Source organism: Crotalus tigris, unplaced genomic scaffold (genome assembly GCF_016545835.1).
Source record: "Crotalus tigris isolate CLP2741 ecotype Arizona unplaced genomic scaffold, ASM1654583v1 scf7180000024427.8105951120:4207309, whole genome shotgun sequence".
Taxonomy (NCBI): domain Eukaryota; kingdom Metazoa; phylum Chordata; class Lepidosauria; order Squamata; family Viperidae; genus Crotalus; species Crotalus tigris.
Genome location: NW_024100595.1, coordinates 1,294,398 through 1,317,636, shown reverse-complemented (window position 1 = coordinate 1,317,636; position 23,239 = coordinate 1,294,398). Strand labels below are relative to the sequence as shown.

At 40.5% G+C, this 23,239-nt stretch overlaps 2 protein-coding genes across 14 annotated transcripts in view; one reads left to right on the top strand and one right to left on the bottom strand.

Moving 5' to 3' along the window:
• Positions 1 to 227: 227 nt before the first annotated feature.
• On the bottom strand, positions 228 to 22,072 carry MAZ (MYC associated zinc finger protein). 13 transcript variants are annotated; one of them, XM_039330239.1, is made up of 8 exons: positions 21,915 to 22,072; positions 18,666 to 21,220; positions 16,217 to 16,306; positions 7,851 to 8,641; positions 4,641 to 4,704; positions 4,264 to 4,435; positions 2,347 to 2,554; positions 1,404 to 1,533 (listed from the first exon to the last, which is right to left on the bottom strand). In XM_039330239.1, the coding sequence occupies exons 2-7, from the start codon at positions 18,699 to 18,701 to the stop codon at positions 2,367 to 2,369; spliced, it is 1,341 nt and encodes a 446-aa protein (XP_039186173.1). In that variant the 5' UTR covers positions 18,702 to 21,220; positions 21,915 to 22,072; the 3' UTR covers positions 1,404 to 1,533; positions 2,347 to 2,366. The 13 variants fall into 13 exon arrangements, with proteins under 13 accessions (XP_039186181.1, XP_039186170.1, XP_039186173.1 ...); XM_039330241.1 differs by having other exon boundaries at positions 16,217 to 16,303; XM_039330245.1 differs by having other exon boundaries at positions 21,065 to 21,220.
• LOC120302186 (major vault protein) overlaps positions 18,251 to 23,239 on the top strand; it is a 43,554-nt gene continuing 38,565 nt past the window's right edge. The window contains exon 1 of the mRNA XM_039330232.1: positions 18,251 to 18,269. The gene's annotated coding sequence lies outside the window, so the exon portion shown is untranslated. The remainder of the gene's footprint in view (positions 18,270 to 23,239) is intronic.

Below are 23,239 nucleotides of genomic sequence, written 5' to 3'. Positions count from 1 at the left end.
AGAAAGCCACCCCCATGAGTAATTGGAAGAAATAAGGAAGTGGTTTAGGAACTCACTTAGAATGGAGATATGCAACCTGATGTTTGATCCATTACACATTTTAAATACATATGAAAGGTCCCAAGATAATATGATGATAAAAGGAGGTGCAAGAGAAGCCAGGAACTAGGATACTTCCCCCCCCCAAAGTGATACCAAAATAATCTGACAATAAATAGACACAAGTGTGGATTTTTTCCCTTCAATTGTTTTACTAAAATCTTTTGCTGCTGAGACACAGATCCAGAAAGGGCTCACAGAAGAGGAAAGGATGGGGAGGGGGAGGAGCTTATAAGAGAAGGAACAGGGAGAGTGGATATAGGTAGACACAGCTTCATTACATTTGTGTTAACAACAAAAAAACCCACAAAGGAGGGTTATTTTAAATGTCAGGGGATTTTTTTTAATATATATAATACAAAAAAGCGAGAGACTCTAACCCCGAACTGTGGGGGTTGCATGCAACAAGGGAGGTGTTCAGCAGGTGGGGCATCAATGCTTGGTGCGAAGGGCTGATGCGCTTGGAACACAAATCACAAGAGAAGCTGAGGAAATGGAGCATTAAAAGACACCATGGAAGAATGAGGCGCTGGGCAAGGAGGGGAATTCAGAGCAGATTCTCAGCACGGAAATGGAGAACACTCCACACTGAAGCCACGGAGAAAGAAGTACAGCCCTTCTCCATCTCATCTCACTGCAGCCCCCACAACCTCAGCCATGAGCACAAGGCACCCAACATGCTGTGAAATCCCAACCTGCACCCCCTTCTAACTTCTCTGTAGGTTCCCCAAGTTTTGTCAATCCCTCAACCAACCCATTATTTCTAACTCAGTACTCCTTCTCCTGCAATGTTGCTTATACTACATCCCACAACTATTCCAGTCTTCAATCCCCCTTGGTCTGTGAGCTGAGCTTACTAAGTCATTCTGTCTCATTGTCTCACTCTTTTTGTATAGTTCATTTGGGGGCAACAGGGGGCATTGCTGGAATAAGCAAGATCTACTTTGATAAAGATTATCATTATTTGGCTTAGACCATGGACAACAGAAATGAATGTATTTCCAGGACTGTTCTGAGAGCCACAAGTTAATAGTAATAGAGTAAGGGAGTCAATAAAATGAGGGTGCTCTCAAAATCCACGAAGTCCTTTCATGGCCCTCTGAATAAGAGTTGCTTCATTGGCTGAGCAGATGCTTTCCCAGCTCCACTATTTTATGAGCACAGGCAGGGGAAGAGAATGAATGAAACTGCCATTACATTAGAAACCCATATATGGCCAATGACTATCCATCTGGGCTTGAAGGCTCCAGCTGCCAATGAGGGAGAGGGACGGGACTGGGAGGGTTGGCTTCTGTCTCCCCACTCCCAGAAATCACCAGGGCTGTGTGGGGAGGGCTTGGCTCACAACCGAAGCTCCCTCCATGGGCAGCACCGTGACGGCGGCTGGAGGTGGAGCTGAGACGGCTGCAGCGAGGGGGCAGACCTCACCCGTACCTGTGGAGGAAGAGAAATAGAAAGTCAGAATGTTCATACCCAAACTCTTACTGTTATTAGCCCAAGCTTTCAACTTGCTTCCTATATCCTCTTATTATCTTAAACTAGTTCAGGTTTAATAATCTGGTTTAATGAGGTGAAGAAGAGATGAAGCTGTCCCTTCTCCAAAATACCCTATTTAGCCACAGACTGGTAGAATTTCTCTCTAAAAAGCTGAACAGATTAAGTATTTTAAGTCTGTGTGTGCTAATTAAATAGGCTGGCACTAACTGTTAAGCCTCCTCCTGAAGACAATATGGAAACTCAGTTTATCGCTTAAATGCCTGGATTAGGAAACTGTAGAGTACAATATAAAATAAAATGGATCTGTCCAGGATGCATAATGCAAGCAACCATCTGTAAAGACAAAAAGAAGCTAAAACACTTACCAATGGATTTGTATCTGCTGATAACATAAAGGTATTTGTTGATATCCCCAACCCTCCTGGTTTTAACATTTAAAAAAAAAACACCAAAATCCCATAGAAAAATATTCAGATAAATACAACACTCAATGGACTGTGTATGGCTTTTTAAAAACTAGAACTCAAATCCTGAAGATGAACCTGCAGGAAGATCAGTCAAATCACACTAGTCAGATACTGCTATTCGCAGCACTTTAAACTGGCAAAGAGATGCTAAGTTAGGATGCAGCTGCCCCAGGGAGCTGGGATTCTCCCTTTTCTCACTGAAAATATAAGGATGCCTAAACAACCCTAGGGGAAAAATGGGCCTCCCCTCCCCCTTCCCAGGACAGAAGGAAGCGGCTCTTGCCTGGTGGCCCGGCCAGTGTTTCACCGCAGCGGTTGGCCCTCAGTGGCCGCAGCCCCTTCTCCTGCGTGCGTCTGCAGATGCCCGTTGAGCTGAGCTGGGGTCTTGCAGTGCACGCCACACAGCTTGCAAAGGAAACGCTCCAGCCGCGGGGCGGCTAGTCCATGGTCCTTGACCGCGTGGACCCTGAGGTAGGCCGCTGTGGTGAACCCTACGGGAGGGGGAGAAGGACAAAAACCAGCCAGGTCAGTGTCCGGCCTAGTGAAAGCGTTAACCCGGTGTCCTGCAATGCTTGGCTGTGCTTCACCTTAGAGGTGGCTGTGTCTTGAAACTTAGTGAAGGATCTATTGCAACAAGCTTCCCTAATTTCAGAGACAGCTTCTCATCCCAAAGACAGCTGTTTCTTGCCACCAAGCAAGTTATTACTGTACAAACAGCACATCCCACCCTAAGGGCAGCTGCATCGTGCTACTAAGGAAATCAATATAGTACAAATAACCTAAACCTCTTGACATAAAATCATCAAACCTTCAACAGAGACATTTTGGTAAGGGAATGTTAGTAGAATCCCCCCTACAAGAGATTTATAATGTTGTATTTCTATTATTTAATTCAGTACAAACTTCAGAGCCAAAACTGAATAAAAAAAATAATTAACTGCTATTTTATGTTTCCAAGATTCCAGATATATGAACATATATTATTAATATATGGATAACATACATCAATCAAAAATGTAATCCAGGAGATATATTAAAAGCACTGTTAAACTTTTAAAAATTCCACAATTTTTAATTTGCATATTGTCCAATAATTTTAATTAATGTATTAAGGCTATTGCATTGTCAAGATCATTTGGGATACTGATCTATCAGATGGATAGGGTGGAAACAGACACATCCACTGCAGATGCCTTTCAATCATTCTTAAAATTATTTCTTGTACATGTCTATCAATTTATTGGACAATATCCATAGAAATAAGAAGCATAATCTTTCACTTATACTGCATACTATAAATCTCTTCAGTGTCCTACAAAATGAAACTAAGGAAATGCTTTGATTCATAAATGGGAGAAAGAAATACTGGGAACCGTTTGTATTGCCAGGCAGTTTGCTTATTGTAAACAAATATAAATTGGCAGCCTGATTAACAGTTGTGTATTAAGAAAGTTTAGTTCACAATTTCCAAGGTATATTATGGATAATCTTAACAGGCCTCATCTGCATTTTTGCACAATTGCTCATGGACAGCAAATTTGGTTCCATTTTTAAAGGTTTTTAATATCCTTTCCATAAGGCCTGAGTCACTTATACAAAGCTATTTACCTGTATTCTAGTTGATGGAAATTATGCAGTTTTTTAAATTTTTTATGGAAAATTAATAATATTCAAATAGGCTAGAAACTAGGAAACTAATCCTAGTACTGCATTAGGGTTATGAAGCCAATGAGGTTACTTAAGCCGGTCATTCTCCCTCAGCTCTAGGAAGAAGACAATGGCAACCCACTAACTGAAATAACTTGCTCAGACAGTTGCCAGAAGTTGAAACTGACTTGAAGATACCCCACCCCCACAAAAAAGGGAAAGTAATATCCGGAACAGAGATTAAATTGGGGTGGGGGCTGAGGCTGGGAATAGTACCCAGAAACAAAGTTGAACTTAAATTTACCTTCAAACAGGTTAGTCAAGAATGAAGAGATTTATGATTGAGACATTCCTGAAAGAAAGAGTATAAGTGAAAAGCTTGAAAAACTAAATTAATTTACCTGGGATTAAATTTCAGTGAAATTGAATGAAATCTAAAAAAACCAGCACACATTTGCATACAGGGCCTCTTAGCACATTTCAAAAAGAGTAATACAGTATTTATATTTACAGTTAAGTTCAAATATTACCCATCTGAGCCCTATTCTCTTACCTTTGTTGCACAGTTCACAGACATGATTCGGCCCTTGGCTGTGTACTTTCATATGGTCTGTGATATAGGCAGCACTCAGCATCTTTCCACACACATGACATGGCACCTTTTCCTCATGACGGACTGTGTGAGCACGTAGTCGATCCTTCGTGGCAAAAGCTGCTTCACAAGTCTGTAAAAATAGAAGCAAAGGAATCATATGAATGAATGTTATATCCATTGGTCCATTGCTCAATGCATTTAACAGCTAAAAATTAAAGTGTGTATAAGGTTTTCTTAAGGTGGAGGTCACCTTTGTTCCCTGTTGCATCAGGAAGATTGCCCAGAACACTTGAGCATAAATAAATAGAACACTGTTATCAATGGAGAAAAAATACCTCACATTTGAAGGGTCTCTCTGTTGAATGGACTTGTCGAACATGGCTGTTCAAATGATCTGGCCTGTGAGAGGAAAGGAAAAAAGTAAGATGAAAAGTGATTTATCTTATTCTCTAAATGGGTTTGGAGTGATTCTACTTATCCACCAAAAAAAGCTTGTGTTGAGGAATCCTACATTTTATATTTGGGGGAAGACTGGAGTAACAGTGATAAATTTATTTTGTAGTAGATTTTATATTTTTTTAAAAACTGGGAAGAATCATGTACACTTAACTGCTGCAAAAGGAAAAGCCTTCAGAATTTTAGTTCCACTCTGGAAATTCTCATATGCACAATACATACCACTACTGGTGGAAAATACATGTTTGACACTTTAAATAATTAACTAATGAGAATTTAGATGATTACATGCTGAACAATTCATAAGGAATTGATCTGTTGGACTTATGGAAGACTCATATTGAGCAAGTTTGGAAATTAGAATCCTGGATGTGACATTATGGTTTTCACGTGTCAGAACATTTACTCTTAAAAATGAGACTGTTTAACTACACTTAGTTTAATTGGAATTAATTTCTGTAAGGAGATTTTGCTTCTAGCATTCATAATAATGGGAACAATTTGTAAATAGATTCAAGTAGCGTCTGCTATAACTATTAAATAAAAGCAGGCAGAAGGGATTTATTGCAGACAGTGGTAAATCCTGTCTTATGCAATTTCTTTTGCTTCAGACTATACTTGTATTTTGAATTCAATGAGTCTTATTTAGCGACCATTTGCAATTATCACAGTAATGAAAAAGTAACTTAACCAGTTCAAACATTTATAGCCTTCACAGGTTTGTAAAGCAAAGGAAAACTGAAATAAGATCATAAGCACAGTTGCAGTTTCACTTAGTGACTCCATCCCTTAATGACTAATTGCCAGTTCCAATTGTGATTGCTAAAGGAGGACTATCTTTAAATCATTCTAAACCAGCAAGTACCAAAAGTATCAGACTTTTCTAATAGACGTTTTTAATTATTATAAAGTGGATGTTTAAAAATAGTGAAGATATCTTGTGTTTTTGAATCCAAAAGAATCAATTCCTTTTATAAAACAGTTTATAACTATTAATTGTTCTTTTTATAAGCTTTCCTTAAGTAAAATATAATAATTGAACAACCTGGCAATTTATTTGGGATGCAAAATTACAAATGCTTGGCATTTGCAGAATATGAATATATTGTAAATATTAAAATATATTTAAAAAGCAAGCACATGGCTTCCATAGTGGGGTGAGGGCAGCAAATAGAAACCAAGGAAGAGTTTCTTGAGTACAGGCAACCTTTGATTGCTATTATCCATTTTTTCCTTGCCTTCCACATACAAGGTGCAACTTTTATTCAAGTTTTTTTTAACAAAACAGCCAGAAAAATTTAATATCCCTGTTAGTAGGCAAGTGAAAGCAACATAACTCTTTAATTTTATTTGCTAAGATTATCAGATGGAACAATTTTTCCTGTGTATTTTTTTAATTCAAAGTTTGTGGGAATGTCTCAAAATCACCAACCTGGTAAGCTTTTTTGCATTTCTAAAGCAGAACACAAATCTTTATTCTTTGGAACTTGCCTTTAGGACAAGGATGTAAAAAGGTGTAATTCATAAGCCATATGCATCTCATCAGCATCTATCTGGTGGCCTCCAGAGTATGCAGGATCAAAATTGACTTCTTTGGTATATTTTGGAGTGATTTTAACAACCAAACACTTTAGAGGCAAAATCTTAAACCTGTTCAAAATCCCAATTTCCCTTTCCCTGCTTGTGTCTGTTTTGAATCCTGGATCTTCAGTGCTTTTTCAGTTCAAATTTTGAACTGAAGAAATTGTGCACTGACTACCATTTGAGATTTCTCACTTCTGTTCATGCCAGTTTTAAATAATTTATTTTTCTTACAATCTATGTCCTAAATTAAGCAGTTTCAATATATTAGTCCAAGGTATTCCAGACTCTTGCTATTTTATAGTTCTATTTCTTCTGTGCAGATGTTTGTTGAAATATCCTGGAGTGCCAAAATATTTAAAACTTTTAACCACAGCACATTGACAAATATTTATAAGCTTGTTGCCAATACAGTATCATAATGTCATTACTTGATACTCTTGCAAGGTTTTAGTTCTGAAAATGTGGTATTTTCTTTTCCCACAAACTGACCACATGGTTGCTGCTTGATCCAAGAATATTTTCTAATATGTAAAAATCAGACAGCCTGGAATCTTTTCAGTCTGTTATTTTGAGGAAAATGTAAGGCATTCCATGTTAACGTGCAATTCAGAGTTAAAAACAAAGATCTCCCCAAATGTAGTATGCTAGCAATGATAAATTTTAAATTGTCCCCCCCCCCACTTCACGTAACATTGTCTTAGTATGGACTTCTTTATATGGAGAAATTTTAAGTCATCTACTACCTAAAGAGCAAGTTTTTTAGAATGTCTTTGAAGAATTGTTTCAGACTGTTATCAACCTGACGAGGTAATTTCACAGGCAATATCAAAATGAGTATGCATTGGAATGAGATTAAAATGTTTTTTTCCCATTTATTTTTAAATTCAATAGATCTTTGGTTTTTTGAGATTTCAAATTTAATTCTTAGTCTGCCAAGATATCTCAATTCATTTTCGGTATCTGATGCACATAATAATCAGAAAACTGCCTCAGAGATTCTTTGATGTCAGAATCTAACGGAACTATGGAAAGAATTGGGAAGCTTTCAAGTTAAGGTTGCACATTGTCACCTGTAGCCACACTAAAGAGAAATATGTTCTGACATTTGTTCACTATTTTTCTCTCAGCTGGAATTTATATAGAATAATGAAATTGTTGCTAAGGTTAATGATGAAAAGAAAGCAGATTTCCTAAGGAGTTGACTATTATGGAGACACATAGAACTAAGTGTCTACCAGTGTCTTTTAGAATGTTATGTCAATGTATTAAAGAGATCTGGGGAAGTTAATAAAGGAGGAGGGCCTGATCTGGCCCACAGACCTCTCTAGATGATTTGGGAACTTGCACTCCCATATTATTATGCCTTCCTAAGTCAGTTTGGTATGTTGCATGTGTATTTTAGTCTTTACCAAAAAGTGGAAATATTTTTCTCAAATTTCTTGTGCAAGGACTTTAAAAATTCCCATATGAACTGCATCCTCCCTGAACCCTCAACTCCCTCATACCGAGAGAAACTCTTCCCACAGTGGCTGCAGATGTACGGCTTGTGCACAGCACCATCATGTGAACGGACATGATAGCTCATGCGGTCCTTCCGTTTGAACCGTTGCTGGCAGACAGGACATTGGTAGGGCTTCTCATCTGAATGTGACAACTTATGCCGATTGAGATGGTAGACATCCCGGAAGGCTTTCCCACACATCTCACAAGCATGGTTCTTCCGGATACGTTTGCCTGATGCTGTAGTGGTCACTAGGCCTGCACCTGACCCTGCTGTGTTTCCAGTACCCTCAGCAGGGGCAGGTGTTGCTGGGGCTGTACCACCAATGGCAGAAACACTAAGCAAGCTGAGGGGAACCATAGTGGGCATCTTCATGGTTGTGGGTCCAGCACGAGAAGCTTTTGCTCCTGTATGTATAGCTTCATGGCGCCGCAGGTTGTAGCCATTCTTGAATTCTTTAGCACACAGGGAGCAAATGTAGGGCCCTTTACTCTTCGGTTTCTTCTGGGCCTCAACTGCCTGTGGGTTGGCAGGAGCTGCCTGGGGGGTAGGGGCTTGCGTGGTCTGAGTAGGTGGCACTACCTGCCCACTCCCACCTTCGGAGGCAGAAGGCTGCTGCTGTTTCAAGGCAGCTGTATCTACTGTGGAAGCAGCTGGTGCAGAAGCAGTGGCAGCAGCAACCACAGCAGCTGCAGCTGCTGTTTCTTGTGCTGCAGCCAAAACAGGCAGGAGGTCCACTTGGAGGGACTCAGCAGGGGTACTTGTCTGTTGGGGAGGAGCAGTTGTGGTGGCAGTCTGAAAAAAGAGAGATTGTATAATTGAGTAACATAGTGATGAACAATGAAGTCTGAAACCCTACAGTAATCTAGCAACTTAAATACAAAGCTAAGTAAATTCTTACTTCAAAAGTAAGCATAGTTTTTCCTAGCAAAAAGAGCTGGATTAATCAATATACAGTATATGCTACTAAACAAAATAAAAGCAAATTCTTAGTTTTTAATATACCGTAAATGCTGGCGTATAAGACGACTTCCGCGAGCGCTGAAAACGGCGCCAAAGACGGGGGTCGTCTTATACGCCGAGTCGTCTTATACGCCGGAAATACTGGTAGTTTCCGGCGTATAAGACGACGTTCTAGGAATACGGCCCGGCTATAAAGACGGGGGTCGTCTTATACGCCGGGTCGCCTAATAGGCGGCATATACGGTACTAATATTTGAGAGTTCCACTATGTGGATAATTTCCCTTTTCTGCTCCCAGAATGTATTACAATGTCCCACTATTGAGACTAAAATAGTTTCCTTGTTGCATAACAGATAAGTGGCATGGTGTGTGTATTTAAAATTGATTGTTTACAAATATAAGGAACAATATTAGCATGTGTGCAATATCCTTGGAATAAGAGTGAAAGAAAAGTAGCTGGCTTTTGTCTATGACAGTGCAGAAGAGGGAGTAATTCCACAGTTCACCAGAAAGATATTGTGGTATGTTGAGTACTATCCCATTTGTTTTCCAGAGAATGTCTTTTTCTACACTAAACTGAGGTGATCAGTTTTAATGTGTGCACAAACAGCTGTCATCTAGACTTAAGGGTATATAGCTCTGCAAATACCCGAATGATGCATTTATGCTTTAATATCTGCAAGGCAGAACAATCTCATTTTTCTTATCGTTTTCTCCACCAGGAGAGATTCAGTACTATGTATTAGAGATTAAGTTCATGTAGTAGTATTCTCTAGAAATTAATGCTTTTGACTAGGTTGAACTTTCCAATTATACTTTTGCCAAATGGTTGGGAATTTCTATGTACTGTACTGTAAAGTGAAAATATAGGCATCCTAAAATGTGAAAAAAAACTGTTAGCAGTTTATAATTATTTTTCCTTTTAAAATAATGCCTACCACTAGTTTTAGCTTCCCGGAGGAATCACTTTAATTTTACCTTGATGTTCTCAGCACCGCAGAAACACTCATTCACACTGATAGGGAGCTTATTTTCAATTTTTTAAGATAGATCTGCTTATAATTTATCCTGAAGAATTATAGTAATAAAATTTAATTTAAAATATTTATTTTTAAATGATACTTAACAGAAAGTGATCTCTCTTGCAGCACATAATAGTTTTTCTTAGTATAAAACTAATTATACTCTCTCAATCTATGCTGTTGCTGTTAAATAAGTTTCTGAGTCAGTTTCAAAAACTATTTTTTAAATTAAATCAACCTTGAAAGTGCTTCCATAAAAATGACTACCCTGTTGCTCAAACATGCTTGCTTTCACGATTTCAAGCAATTTATAGGCAAAATCAGTAAGGGAAGGCCAACCCTCTTCTTCAGAGCATCAGATGATCAGCTATTACAAGGTAGATTTATAGAACCCATCTAGGAAAAATTTGGTTGCATTTTAAAATGCATGATAATCCTGAATCATGCATATTTCAATAAGTTTATCTAATTTCTCCCTAATTGCCCAGAGCATGGAGTTCTGAGATTACAGCACTGCTAAAATTAAAGCATTGTGTGTGTGTGTGTGTGTGTGTGTGTATAGGTCTTTGGTTGTTCGGGTTTTCTCCCACGTAAAATTGGAAGTGTCTTGGTGACATTTCGACGAAGTCCCATTCGTCATCTTCAGGCTGGTGCTTTCAGCTTCGTGCTCCTCGAAGCACGAAGCCAACCCCCTAACCATTCAGAACACACCTCCACCCAATCAGAACACAGCCAAGCTCCCATCCAATCAGTTCATACCCTCACTGGCAGTTAAAAGGAAGAAACAGCTAAAGCCACACATTGCTGCTCAAAGCAAGAAGCTAAAAACACCAGCCTGAAGATGACGAATGTGACTTCGTCGAAACGTTGCCAAGACACTTCCAATTTTACGCGGGAGAAAACCCGAACAACCAAAGACCTATATATATATATATATATATATATATATATATATATATATATATATATATATATGAAAACAAATATATATATATATATATATATATATATATATATATATATATATATAGAGAGAGAGAGAGAGAGAGAGAGAGAGAGAGAGAGAGAGAGAGATTCCTAGATTTCAAAGATCAATCAATTCTAACAAAAACATGTAGAAAGATACTGTTGTCATATTTAGGCATTTTATTTTGCCTTTCATACTTACAAAATAAATGCATCTTCACACCACAAGGTATAAACCAGAACAATTATCAATGCATATTATCTGTACTGCTGATTAAAATGAAGGGCAGAAGTAGGGTCCAGACAATTCAAGGTATGGTATAAGTGAATGGTGATACTGCCATACCTATCTCAAAGACAGATTCTCAGTATTGCAGTGATTGCTCCAAGCACTCAACAGAAAGCATGTAACAGGAACTATCATATAGCTTTAACTTTTCTAAGACACATGTAGGATTGAAGATATAATCTTGTGAAAAAGTAGAGAAAAATGCCACTTAATAGATTTATATATATAAATTCTTGTTTGTGATATAATAATCTTGTGATATAATAATCAATATACAGGGCATTCAGAAAGTTTTCAGACTCCCTTCACTTTTGATTCTATAATTGTTGAAATTCATTTTTTTCTTATCAATCTACACTCAGTACCCCATAATGAGAAAGTGGATACAGAATTTTAGAAACATCTGTAAATTTTTATTAAAAAGAAAAAAAACCCTGAAATATCACATTGGCATAAGTATTCAGACGCTTTGCAAAACACTTGAAACTTAGTTCAGGTGCTCCCATTTCTCTTGTTTCTACATCTTGATTGGAGTCCGCTTGTGGCAAATTAAATTGATTGGACATGATTTGGAAAGGCACACACCTCTCTATAGAAGCCCTTAAACCTGACAATGCATACTGTAGCAGAGCAAAAGCCATGAGGTCAAAGGAATTGCCTGTAGAGCTCAGAGAGAGGATTATTGCAAGGTATGGATCAGGGGAACTCTATAATAAAATTTCTGTTGCACTGAAGGTTCCTACAAGCACAGTGGCTCCATAATTCTCAAATGGAAAAAGTTTGGCACAACCAGGACTCTTCCAAGAGCTGGTCGCCCGGTCAAACTGAGCAATCAGGGGAGAAGGGCCTTAGTAAGAGAGGTGACTAAGAACCCGATAGTCACTCTGACTGATCTCCAGAGATCCTGTGTGGAGATGGGATAGAGTTCCAGAAGGACAACCATCACTGCAGCCCTCCACCGATCTGGATTTTATGGCAGAGTGGCTAGATGGAAGCCTCTCCTCAGTGCAAAACTCATGAAAGCCCAAATTTGCAAAAAAGCAATTGAAGTACTCTCAGACTATGAGGAACAAGATTCTCTGATCTGATGAAACAAAGATTGAACTGTTTGGCCTCAATTCTAAATATTATGTCTGGAGAAAACCAGGCATCGCTCATCACCTGCCCAATATCATCCCAACAGTGAAGCATCGTGGTGGCAGCATCATGCTGTGGGGGTGTTTTTCAGCTGCAGGGACTGGGAGATTAGTCAGGGTTGAGGGAAAGCTGAATAGTGCAAAGTACAGGAATATCCTCAATGAAAACCTGTTCCACAGCACTCAGGACCTCAGACTGGGCCAAAGGTTCACTTTCCAACATGACAATGATCCTAAGCACATAACCAAGACAACACAGGAGTAGCTTAGGGACAAATGGTATAGGGTTTCCTGCCTGAGCAGGGGTTCGACTAGATCAGTGGTTCTCAACCTTTCTAATGCCATGACCCCATAATACAGCTCCCCATGTTGTGGTGACCCCAGGGGCGTGGCCACCGAGTGGGTGTGGCCACCGAGTGGGCGTGGCTACCGAGTGGGCCTGGCCGCCAAGTGGCCGCCGCGGGTCCCATCGCCGCAGCAGATGCACAGCTGCCCTTCCTCTTCCTTGACACAATCTTTCGCCCACCCCAGTGACTCCCTCCCCTTTCTGGGGTCCAGGCATACCCTCCGGAGCCCCGGTGTTTACCGACTGCAGGAAGCGCAGGGTGCCCACGTAATCCTGCTCGGTTGAGGACACAGAGGCGAAGACGCAGCTGGCGGTCCGTATCCTTTGCCGGTTCCAAAGGGAGAGCACTGGTGCCGGGGGCCACTGCCCCCGCTGCCACTGCCACCGACGGCTCAGATACCGACTGCACTTCCATGGCTCCTGCCTGCCTCAGCTTCCAGATCATCCCGACCCCACTTTCCTCACTCCGTGGCCGGCTTTAGGCGCCCTCCATCCCCGAGGCGCATGCCAAACGCACCACAAGGATCGAGTCTCTCGAGCTCGACCTACCAGCAGGAGCGCCGCGCTGGGACATGGTGAGGAGGCGGTGTCGGCGGCTAGGAGCAGAGCACAAACAGCGCTGAATGGAGAGAAGTGTTTCTCTCCATTCAGCGCTGTTTGCGCTCTGCTCCTCATAGCTGCCGCCGCCTCACCATGTCCCAGCGTGGCGCTCCTGCTGGTAGGTTGAGCTCGAGAGACTCGATCCTTGTGGTGCGTTTGGCGTGCGCCTCGGGGATGGAGGGCACCTAAAGCCGAGCGGGGAGTGGAGCGCGCACCAGCAGGAGCGCCGCGCTGGGACATGGCGAGGAGGCGGCATCGGTGGCTACGAGGAGCAGAGTGCAAACAGCCCTGAATGGACAGAAGCGAGTGGTGAGTGGAGCGCACGAAGGGACTTGACCAGGGCAGCGGGCAGAGGGGAGGGTCGGCTCCGGAGGCGGAGGTGGCACTCAGAAGTGAGGGAGGGGGTGGTGGCGAGACGAGCCCAAAACAGTAGTCTGGAGAGCGCAGCAGGCGACGAGGGGAGAGGCCGGAACAAAGAGAGAAGCGGCTGGGCAGCAGGAAAAATGAGGGGATTTCTACGATACAATAAAAAAAAAAAACCTTGCCTTGGCACAATGGGAAATAGTGAGAAATTGATGCACAAAAGTAATTTGGGGCTCATGTTGCTTTGCGATCCTTGACGCTTAGAGAGATAAGTATGCAAGGATTTTTGATTCATTTATTTAACTTTAACAAAACGAACTACAAACTTAAACTCCACTGAAATAATTAGAGAGTACCCGTATACGCCGGAAAATACAGTACATATATTCCTCTGCCAAGCAGAGGAAGCTCAGCGGCAGGCCAGAGAGGAAACTTACTGTTTTTAGTTGTTTTCTCTCTTGCTTTCCGCTGCTTGCTCTCTCTCGCTTGTCCTCTGTATTGCTTTCCTCCACGTGCTCTGAAACCGAAACTTCCTAACTTTAAATAGAAAAAAGCTGCGCATGCGCAAAGAGGAGGGAGGCAGGAACGGCACTTTCTATATAGCCAAATAAGGAAGTAGAACAGTTAGAAAAGGGAAAAAAATGACGGACAGCGGGGTTTGGCGACCCCGTGAAATGGTCGATCGACCCCAAATGGGGTCACGACCCATAGGTTGAGAACCGCTGGACTAGATGACCTCCAAGGTCCCTTCCAACATCATCATCATCATCATTACTATTCTGTGAATGTCCTAGAGTGGCCCAGCCAGAGCCCTGACTTGAACTCTATTGACCATCTCTGGAGAGACCTGAAAATGACTATCCACTGAGGGTCGCCATCCAACTTGACTGAGCTTGAGAGGATTTGCAAGGAAGAATGGCAGAAAATCCCCCAATCCAGATGTGCAAAGCTTGTCACATCATACCCAAAAAGCCTCGAGGCTCTAATTGCTGCCCAAACTACTTCAACAAAGTACTGAGTGAAGGGTCTAAATACTTATGCCAATGTGATATTGCAGTTTTTTCTTTTTAATAAATTTACAGATATTTCTAAAATTCTGTTTTAACTTTATCATTATAGGATACTGAGTGTAGATTTAATGAGAAAAAAAATAAATTTCAACAACTGTAGAATCAGGCTGCAGCATAACAAAATTGATAAAAGTGAAGAGGTCTGAATACTTTCTGAATGCACTGTAAGTGTCCAGGTCAGACATTTTTTCGTAACTTTGAACAAATCCTATTAATTTTATTTGGAAATAAATCTCAATATGTTCAGCAAGTTATAGTCAAGAAACATGCAAAGAAATATTATTTGTCATCAAATGATATATGGTAACATGCCTTAGAAAAAAAATGATCATAAAACACTACATAATCTTTGACCTACAATTTCAGAAGATGATCTGTTAGTTATATTGTTAACAAGTAGGGTTTTAGTGCTTTATAAAGAAAAAATATATTTAAATATCTTTAAAAAGCAAAACAATTTAATGACATAGATTATGCCAATCTCACTTGCTTCTGTGTCCATGGCAAAAGGTGGCAAAATGGTAAGATAAACAATCCTAAGTCTTTCAGAATTACAGCTGTAACGGGGGGGGGGGGAGAGAGAAATCCACTTTCCATAGTGTCAAACATGGGTGAAAACTGCTATTTGTTCTTGTGGGATACAAATAAAAATCCAAAGCAATCAAGCCACAAAATGAAGAGAAAAGGTGGATAGACTTCGACTTATCCCTGAAAAAATTTGGCATCTCAAAGATAGCAACCTGTTTTTCATGCTATTTATCTACACTAAGCAGTAAAGGCATGGATGTTTATGTTTATGCCTGCTTGGTAAACGAAGCTCCAATTGACAGAAAGACTTACGTGATGAAGCTATTCCAGATGTATTGTGTTTTTGGATACATCACCTCAAACCAAGTTTGGATAGTAAGTACACAGAGGCATTTTTTCCTAGGGCTGAGCAATACTCATCTGTCAGATATTTGTCAGCATCAAATGTTTTGCATTTTCCAGAAATACAATAACATTTTTATTCAGATTGGCTTTATTTTTAAATAATCATGAGGAAATCTTAGGGTGCAGTTATACTGGGAATTAAGCCTTATTGAATAATTTAATCTTTACTTTAAAAAGCAGAACAAATCCAAAACGATAGTACAAACATGTTTTTCTGTTCAATCCTGTCCAATACTCAGACTGTCTGAATTAGTCTCTGCAGTTTTTTTGGCAAGGTTTTTAGAAGTGGTCTGTCACTGCCTCTTTCCTAGGGCTGCGGGAAATGACTAGGCCAAGATTATTCAGATGGCTTTGTGCCTAAGGAAGGACTAGGATTCACAGCTCCTAATTTCTAGCCTGATGTTTTAACCACTACACTAAACTGACTCTCACAAATTTTATTAGTCTTGGCCAAATCATTATTTCAGAGCCAATGGTATCAAAATGAAAGTGACTTCAAATAATGACTAAATTATTATAAAACTCATTTTTACCAACAGCAACAACTTTCAATAAGTCTTGCAAAGGGTACGGTTACTTTTGATATACATAAAATCTAATCTGCAATAGTGAGACACAGTTGCTTCTAGGAATTGTTTTCCGAAGAATCACTTGATTTTCCTTTATTGCCTAAATAGCTCACCTGGAAGGGACTTTGACTACAGCCCTGAGCAGCAAAAAATCTTGACTGGATTTCAGTCCCGACCTGTAGAGGATTCTGAGTATGACTCTGCTAAAAAAACAAAAGAAAGATCAGGGAATTTTAATAAAAAAATGATTCTTATGACAGGCAACTGCAAGAGTTAAATTCAAAAACCAATGGAGATAAATAATTTAGTGATTCCACAGGAAAACTGATTTAAACTGGAAGAGCTCATTATAAAAAATAAAATATCTTAAACCAGATAGCAGCATGTCTCTTAGAGAGGATAAAGTATAAATACAAATGTAAAGATCAGAAACCATTTTTATAACATTTTCTTTCTTTGATTTTTTTTCTTTGCTATTTATTTATCACTTTTCTTTTACCTTAATTTCTTTTTAAATTTGAATTGTTTTTACCTTATAAAAGCTTCTTTAACAAAAATATTTTTTGAAAATGTCAGCCATATTGAATTTTTGGATTGGGAGAAAGCTCAAACTTTTCTTCATCTGACCTAAGTAATTTTAAGCACTGTATGCAAGTATGGACAAATTATGAATACATTGAGCAATTGAGTTGGAAATGAAAAAATAGCAGAAGAAAAAAACTACGTATAACATTATTTAAATACATCAATTAACATTCAAATCCAAATCACATGAAAAGTATATCAAAAAAGATAGTTGATTACGTTTGCAGCCATAATAAATTGAGATTTTATATAGAATACTAGAGTTGTATGAAAATGTTCTGTAAAAGAAAGACCAGAAAAGATAAATAGTAACAACAGATATAGGCAGTCACTGTTCTGAAGCATAGAATAAGGCTATGATGGGGTAAAGAGAAGATAAAGCTGCAGATGAAGTTAAGGTATAGTGTATGAAACTTAAGAAGACAGTTTAAAGGAGAATTATTTAAAAGTGGTTTGAAACTGAGTGGTGGCCTATCTGAAAAATAGAAGGCCTTGGTTGTCTTCTCCAGAGAAATTTCTGATCAGAAAGAAAAGGTACTGGAAAGAAATACAGCACTTCCATTGGAGGAGCATACAACAGGAAGGGGCTAGTCTTTGCTGATAAACACTGAAAACTGATGTTCAAAGAATTAAAAGTGGTAGCAACTTAAAACAAATAGTTAAAAGAAGTTGGAAAAAAGACATGTTGAAGCAAATACAATCAACTGACTTGAGGCCTCTGAACCATGTACAAATTTTCTCCCAAAACACTGGGAAGTAAATGAATGGAAGAGATGTACCTCTTATTAGACATATCTACATCTATTTATATAATATTAACTATTTATTGGCAAGATGGAAGAATCTAGGATTTACATGTATGTTTGAAACAGTTGGGGAATGGACTAAAACAGGTTTAAACAATTACAAAGGGGGAACAAATTAAGGCAACTCAATGGAGTGAAGAAAGGACAGCATGTTAAGGCAAGTCCAAGGCAACACACCTGGGGTGGGGTTTGACCACACACACCAATTCACTCAAAATGTTGGAAAGTAAATAAATGGAGTAAATATGCCTCTTACTAGTTATGTCCATAGCTCTCTATTACTAGGTCAGATAGAAGAATTGGGGATTTTTCTGCATTATCCTATGGCAGGAGACCACCTACCCTTGAGATTTCATACAAAAAACATAAAGAGAGGAAACAGGTGGAAAATTCACACTACACCTGTTGGCACCAGAAGGTAGTCCATAGCCACCTCCTACTGTAATTGCATGCGCTTGAGGGTAAGCAAATACTGGGGACCGGAAAATAAGAAGGAAGCACCTTTTGAGCATGGGTGGCCAAGTTCAAACTAATGCAGGGTGGAAACCCCTGGGATACTGGCCTGACAAGCAGGGAGCCAACATGGATAAGAGGCATTATATTGGCAGAGAGTGGTGGGAGTGTGGAGATAGCAGGAAAGGGGAGGATTATGTGCGTGTGGCAAAAGTAGGGCGAGGCGACTGAGGCGTGCCTATCTTGGGGGGCATTTTGGAAAGAAAGCTCCCTCGGAGCGGGGCTGAGGAGGCACCGAGGCAGCAACTGGCAGAGAAAAAAGGTGGGGGAGCAGCGCGAGGGGCTGGGCAGAGCAAGCGCGAGAGGGAGGTGACCGTTGGCGGGGGGGGGGGAAGAGAAGCGCGAGGGGCTGGGCACAGCGAGCGTAGAGAACGAGGGGGTAGAGGGAGCGCAAGGCAACGCTGGGCGGAGGGAGGTGACCGTTGGGGCAGCGCGAGGCGGACGGTGGGGGGGGAGCGCGTGCCGAGTGCGCCCTGCTGGCCCGCGCGCGCAAGGGCCCCCGCCCGCTGAGATTCCCGAGGGGAGGGGCGGGGCAGGGAGGGTGTGAGTAGGAGCCTAGAGCTCCAGCTTGAGCTCTCTTGTCCTTCCCTGCTCGCGCTCCCCCCCCCTTTTTTTGCGGAGAAGGGAGGGGGAAGGTGGAGGAAAAGGGGGGGGTTACCTGGAAGATGAAGCTGCTCCAGTTGCTCGGGTCCATGGCGGCGGTAACGAGCGGGGGAGGGGGTTCAGCTCGGCGAGAGGGGGGGTCGGGAAGGGAGGGGGGAGCGAGTGGGGAGCAACAGCAACGTCGCGCGGGCGGGGGGAGTGAGGTGGGAGGGGGAATAGAGCGAGGAGGCAGCGGCGCGAGGATTCCTCGGCGCGCACGCTGATTGGCTTCTTCTGCGCGCGCGCGCGCGCGTTCCCCCCTCCCGCACCACAGCGTTTCTGAGCGGGAGGGGGAAAAGGGGTGTGGAGAAGGCGGCAGGTAGTGATTGGGTGGGGCTGTAGTCCTCGTTCCCGACGTGCGCGGGATCGTACAAGGGACCCCACGTGTAGCGCCTGCTGATTGGGTGGACTAGCGAGCGCTGTGACCGTAGGGCTCATTCTTTTAAAGACTAAAGTTGATTGGCCAATGCCAAGACGGCCGCGCGCGAGTAACGGTTGTCTTTCTCTCGCCGTTATTTTTTTTTTCTTATCTGAGTGACATGGATCCGTTTTACAAAATGGCCGCCAGCCTTGATCTTTTCACCTTCTAATTTGATTACATTTTTGCTGCCAGCCGTCCATATTATTCGGCTTTACATCGATTTAATCTTTACTGGTAAAAAGCGCAAGAAGGATTAACGAAGTCCATATATTAACCTGTTGAGTTTTAATTATTGTATTGACTAGTAAAGAGCTCCGTTGCAGAGGACAAGTGAAGTACCTTATAATGTAAAGTATACATGTACCTTGCATTCGTGAGAAGCTGTAACACGGGATTTTTTTTTCTTCTAACAAAACTATTCAGGAAGCATAGTGCCTTTCTCTCTCTTGTAATTTAGACAGTATACAAAACAAAGCATTATCAATGTCAATAATAAATTGATTTAAAAATTCTTGGGGAAAAAACAAGTCAAGTAAGTTAAGAAGTGATCTTGATTCTAGCATAGTTATCCTATAAATGCCTGGGTGAAAAGATATCTCTTAACTGATCAGCCAAAGATAGCTTTAGGCAAGCCAATATAGGTACTCAATTTACGACCACAATTGAGCCCAAACTTTATGTTGTTAAGTGAGAAATCCTTTAAGTGAGTTTTGCCCCATTTTACAACTTTTCTTGCCACTTTTATTAAGTGAATCACTGCAGTTAAATTAGTAACATGTTAAGTGAATCTGATTTCCCCATTGACTGCTTGTCAGGTAGCAAAAGGAGAATCCATGTCTTCAGGATACTGTAACCATCATAAATGTGAATTGTCAAGCATCTGAATGTAAATCACATGCCCGTGGAGATGCTAAGTGAGAAAAACTGTCATAAGTCACTTTTTTCAGTGATGTAACATTGAACAGTCACTAAACAAACTGTTGTCAGTCAAAGACTACCTATACTTCCAAAGAAATAAATTTCCATTGATGGATAACTGTTGGGCCACAATATAAGCGAGTGCATTTTTAAATACGTTTTTTTTTTAACTTTTTACCTGCTCCCTGGATAGAAAAATGAGATATAAATCAACGTGAAAGACAATAAGAGCAACAGATTGATCCAATGTTTTTAACTTGGTTTTTTTTCTTTTTGTATACTACTACATGCCCCTTTGGTGAAGTTAAGGAATCAAGCTAGAAACCGGGGGTTGTAGTGCCAACTTTTGCACAAAGTTGGCTGGGTGACCTTGGGCCAGTCCTTTAGAAGGCATTAGCAAGCCAATTCTGAAAAAAAGAAAATTGCAGGGACTTATCTAGGCAGTTTCCAAGACTCAGACAAAATTCAACAGAAGAAAAAAAGGGGAATTCAAGAAAAATGGAGTAGAAATTTGTATTAAGTATTAATAAGCAATAGTAGATGTGCTACTGCAGAGCTGTGAGAGCTGCATAACTGAGAACTTAAAGTTAGAGCTCTGAACAGGTCTTTGTACATTGCCAAAATTTGCTGGAAATTTGTCATTTTTTACATTGAAAGATTATTTCTAGTGAACAATAACCTAAAATAAAATAACATTTCTTTACACTTGAAAAAAATGCAATTCTGATTTTCACTTATCTTACATTTGTCCTCTTTCTTTTAAGGAAATCCAGTGATATATAGTCCCTGAATTCATACCTGCCATGCTGAAATTTAACAGGGAAAATATATATGGCTACTGACCACGACAAAAAGATACAAGTATGATGACTTGGCAAGATGTGTATATTTAACCATGGTTAAATCATGATTTAACTTAACCTGAACCTTTTTAGTAGTTCTCAAGCCAATTAGTATCACTGGATTAGGATATGCTCCTAATCTTCCTCTCTCTAATACTGATAAAATGTTGTATTTATTACTTTGAATTGCATGCAGTACAAAGTATTTAATGAAGTCTTCAACATCCACTTTACCATAGTCGGGATAAGCTGTTTTCACAAAGCATCTTGGATCACAAATTAGCCAACTGCTTTTGTATGTGGTTATTTTATGTCTTGGTATGTTGATCAGAAAGCTGTACTGTATTGAATAAAACCATGTCCTGCAGGTGTAATCCTTTTCTTGGATATCTGTAAAGGAGACAAATAATGCTCATGTTATCAGGCTAGTGTCCACATATATAATTCACAGCTGACAGGATGCAAGAGATAATGGTGGCATTTGTGTGATCTTCTCATCATGCATGTATCATTTTAATATCACGGGTTTGCTACAAATGTTTATCCATTTTTGATACATTCATTTTCTGTGGATTGATCACCATATCGTTTCCAGTTGTTGCAGAAATTATCTTAGGTGCCAGGTTTCCAAATTCTGCAGCTTCTAAGAACCTTGTTTTAAAAGCACATCAAAATACAAGGTCAACATTTCTTTATACTTAACTGGTCTGAGCAAATTAGATATTCTTTTAGTGATTATAGTTTACTTCTGTATATCTTATCAATTACCAGATGACAATAAAAAGTGCTTTCATTGCAGTTGTACAATCCAGATGTATGCATATTTATAGTATTCAATTATATTTATGACCAAATATAACGAATTGATGCAGTGTGCTGTAACATACAAAACGGATCATGTTTATCGTAGGAGCAATACTACGTTTCGTGCCTGAATAGGACAAAGTCAAAGAAAATGGCTGACGAGCCAAACGATTACAGCTAGAAGAGACACACTCTTCCTGGTTTTGTTCACCCAATCCTTTCAACTGGCTGAGTCACTTATAGACACACAGTAACAAGCTACATGTCTAATTCCACCAACCAATTTTCTCTAAGCACATGCGGACTGCGTACGCCAATTCCGCGCTCGTAGATCAGAAACGCATGCGCTCCAGGAAGGAACGGAACCGTGCACGGAGACATGCGGAGGCACTGCGAAAACAATATGCTCGTGCTCGGCAGTCGCGCGCGCCTAAACGCAAGAGAAGTTGTAAATAAAGTAAAGCGCATGCGCCTCATGGGCCTTGTGATTCCAGATTTACACCGCGTCCGCCGCGGTGTGCAAGAAGCTCAGTTTGCGCATGCGCTTTTCCACAAATGTGAGAATGCGGGGATAACGTGCCGCATAAGTAATAAGAACGGCTAGTAATTCTAACTTCCGGGTGGCGACTAGAGGTGGGGTCGCTATTTTACTGGATGCTTGGGCAAGATCGGTGAACGTTTGAACTGCAATTTAAATAATTGTAGTTAGATTGGTGTTCCGAATGGATTTATTGACAAAACTTACCTTTGCTGCACCCTTAGGTGTACTTTATACAATTTTGCCTCCCGCCCGTCCTTGGGAATCCTAATTGATACATAGAAATGAATTTTGCTACCTTTGCAAAAAAATGGCACTTTTGTTTTAAGTATCCAATCCCATCACATTGTACTGCAAGATTTCTTTTGAAATCTTCACTCTACCCCAATCATCCTCAGAGAGCTGTTAGGAGAATTGAGGGGGTCCGTGCTAGTCTCTGAGCTTGGTTGCTCTCTTGCAGACGTTTCATTACCCAAAACTAGGTAACATCAATGCTAGTAAGGAGTCTGGTTTGCTCTCAATTTACATTCTAGTGGCTTTCCCTGTGAGAATATAAATTGAGAGCAAATCCCACTCCTTTTAGCATTGATTATGCTATCTAGTTTGGCAACGAAACATCTGCAAGAAAACAAGCTCAAGAGAGAAGCATGGATCCCTCATTTCAAGCCCAACCTGCAAATATTCACCTTTATCAGAAGAACGTTGTTGGTCTGATTTTCTGAGCCGAGTCGTCAATAAACACAAATGGCAGTTGCTGGAAGTAAAGTATTTTTTATTCGTTCAACATAGACAGTGGTTAAAGGTAGCCTACATCATTAGGGGCTTACCAGTAAAGGAATATATCATGACAAGTGGGCTTTGATGTTTACATGTGCAGATCATGCCCTGGGTGTTGTTTCTGAAGTGCATGCTGGATGTGTATATTAGGATGTTGGCCTGAGGTCATGTGAAATCTGGAGAAAGGAAAGGAAGATTGCTTTCAGCTGTATAGATTCTTTCCTATGGATTTATAATGAGGGAATCAAACTGGAGTATTGACATAAAAGATTTCCCTTATCAGCCTAATA

Coding starts and splice junctions, on each gene's coding strand:
- MAZ (XM_039330234.1), bottom strand. CDS start 18,091: ATGCCTCTTATCCATGTTGGCTCCCTGCTTGTCAGGCCAGTATCCCAG. Junction 8,642..16,216: donor GTAGTCAAAGTCCCTTCCAG/GTGAGCTATTTA, acceptor CTCTTTTTTCAG/ACTGCCACCACAACTGCTCC. Junction 4,705..7,850: donor TGTGGGAAGAGTTTCTCTCG/GTATGAGGGAGT, acceptor TTCCTCTCACAG/GCCAGATCATTTGAACAGCC.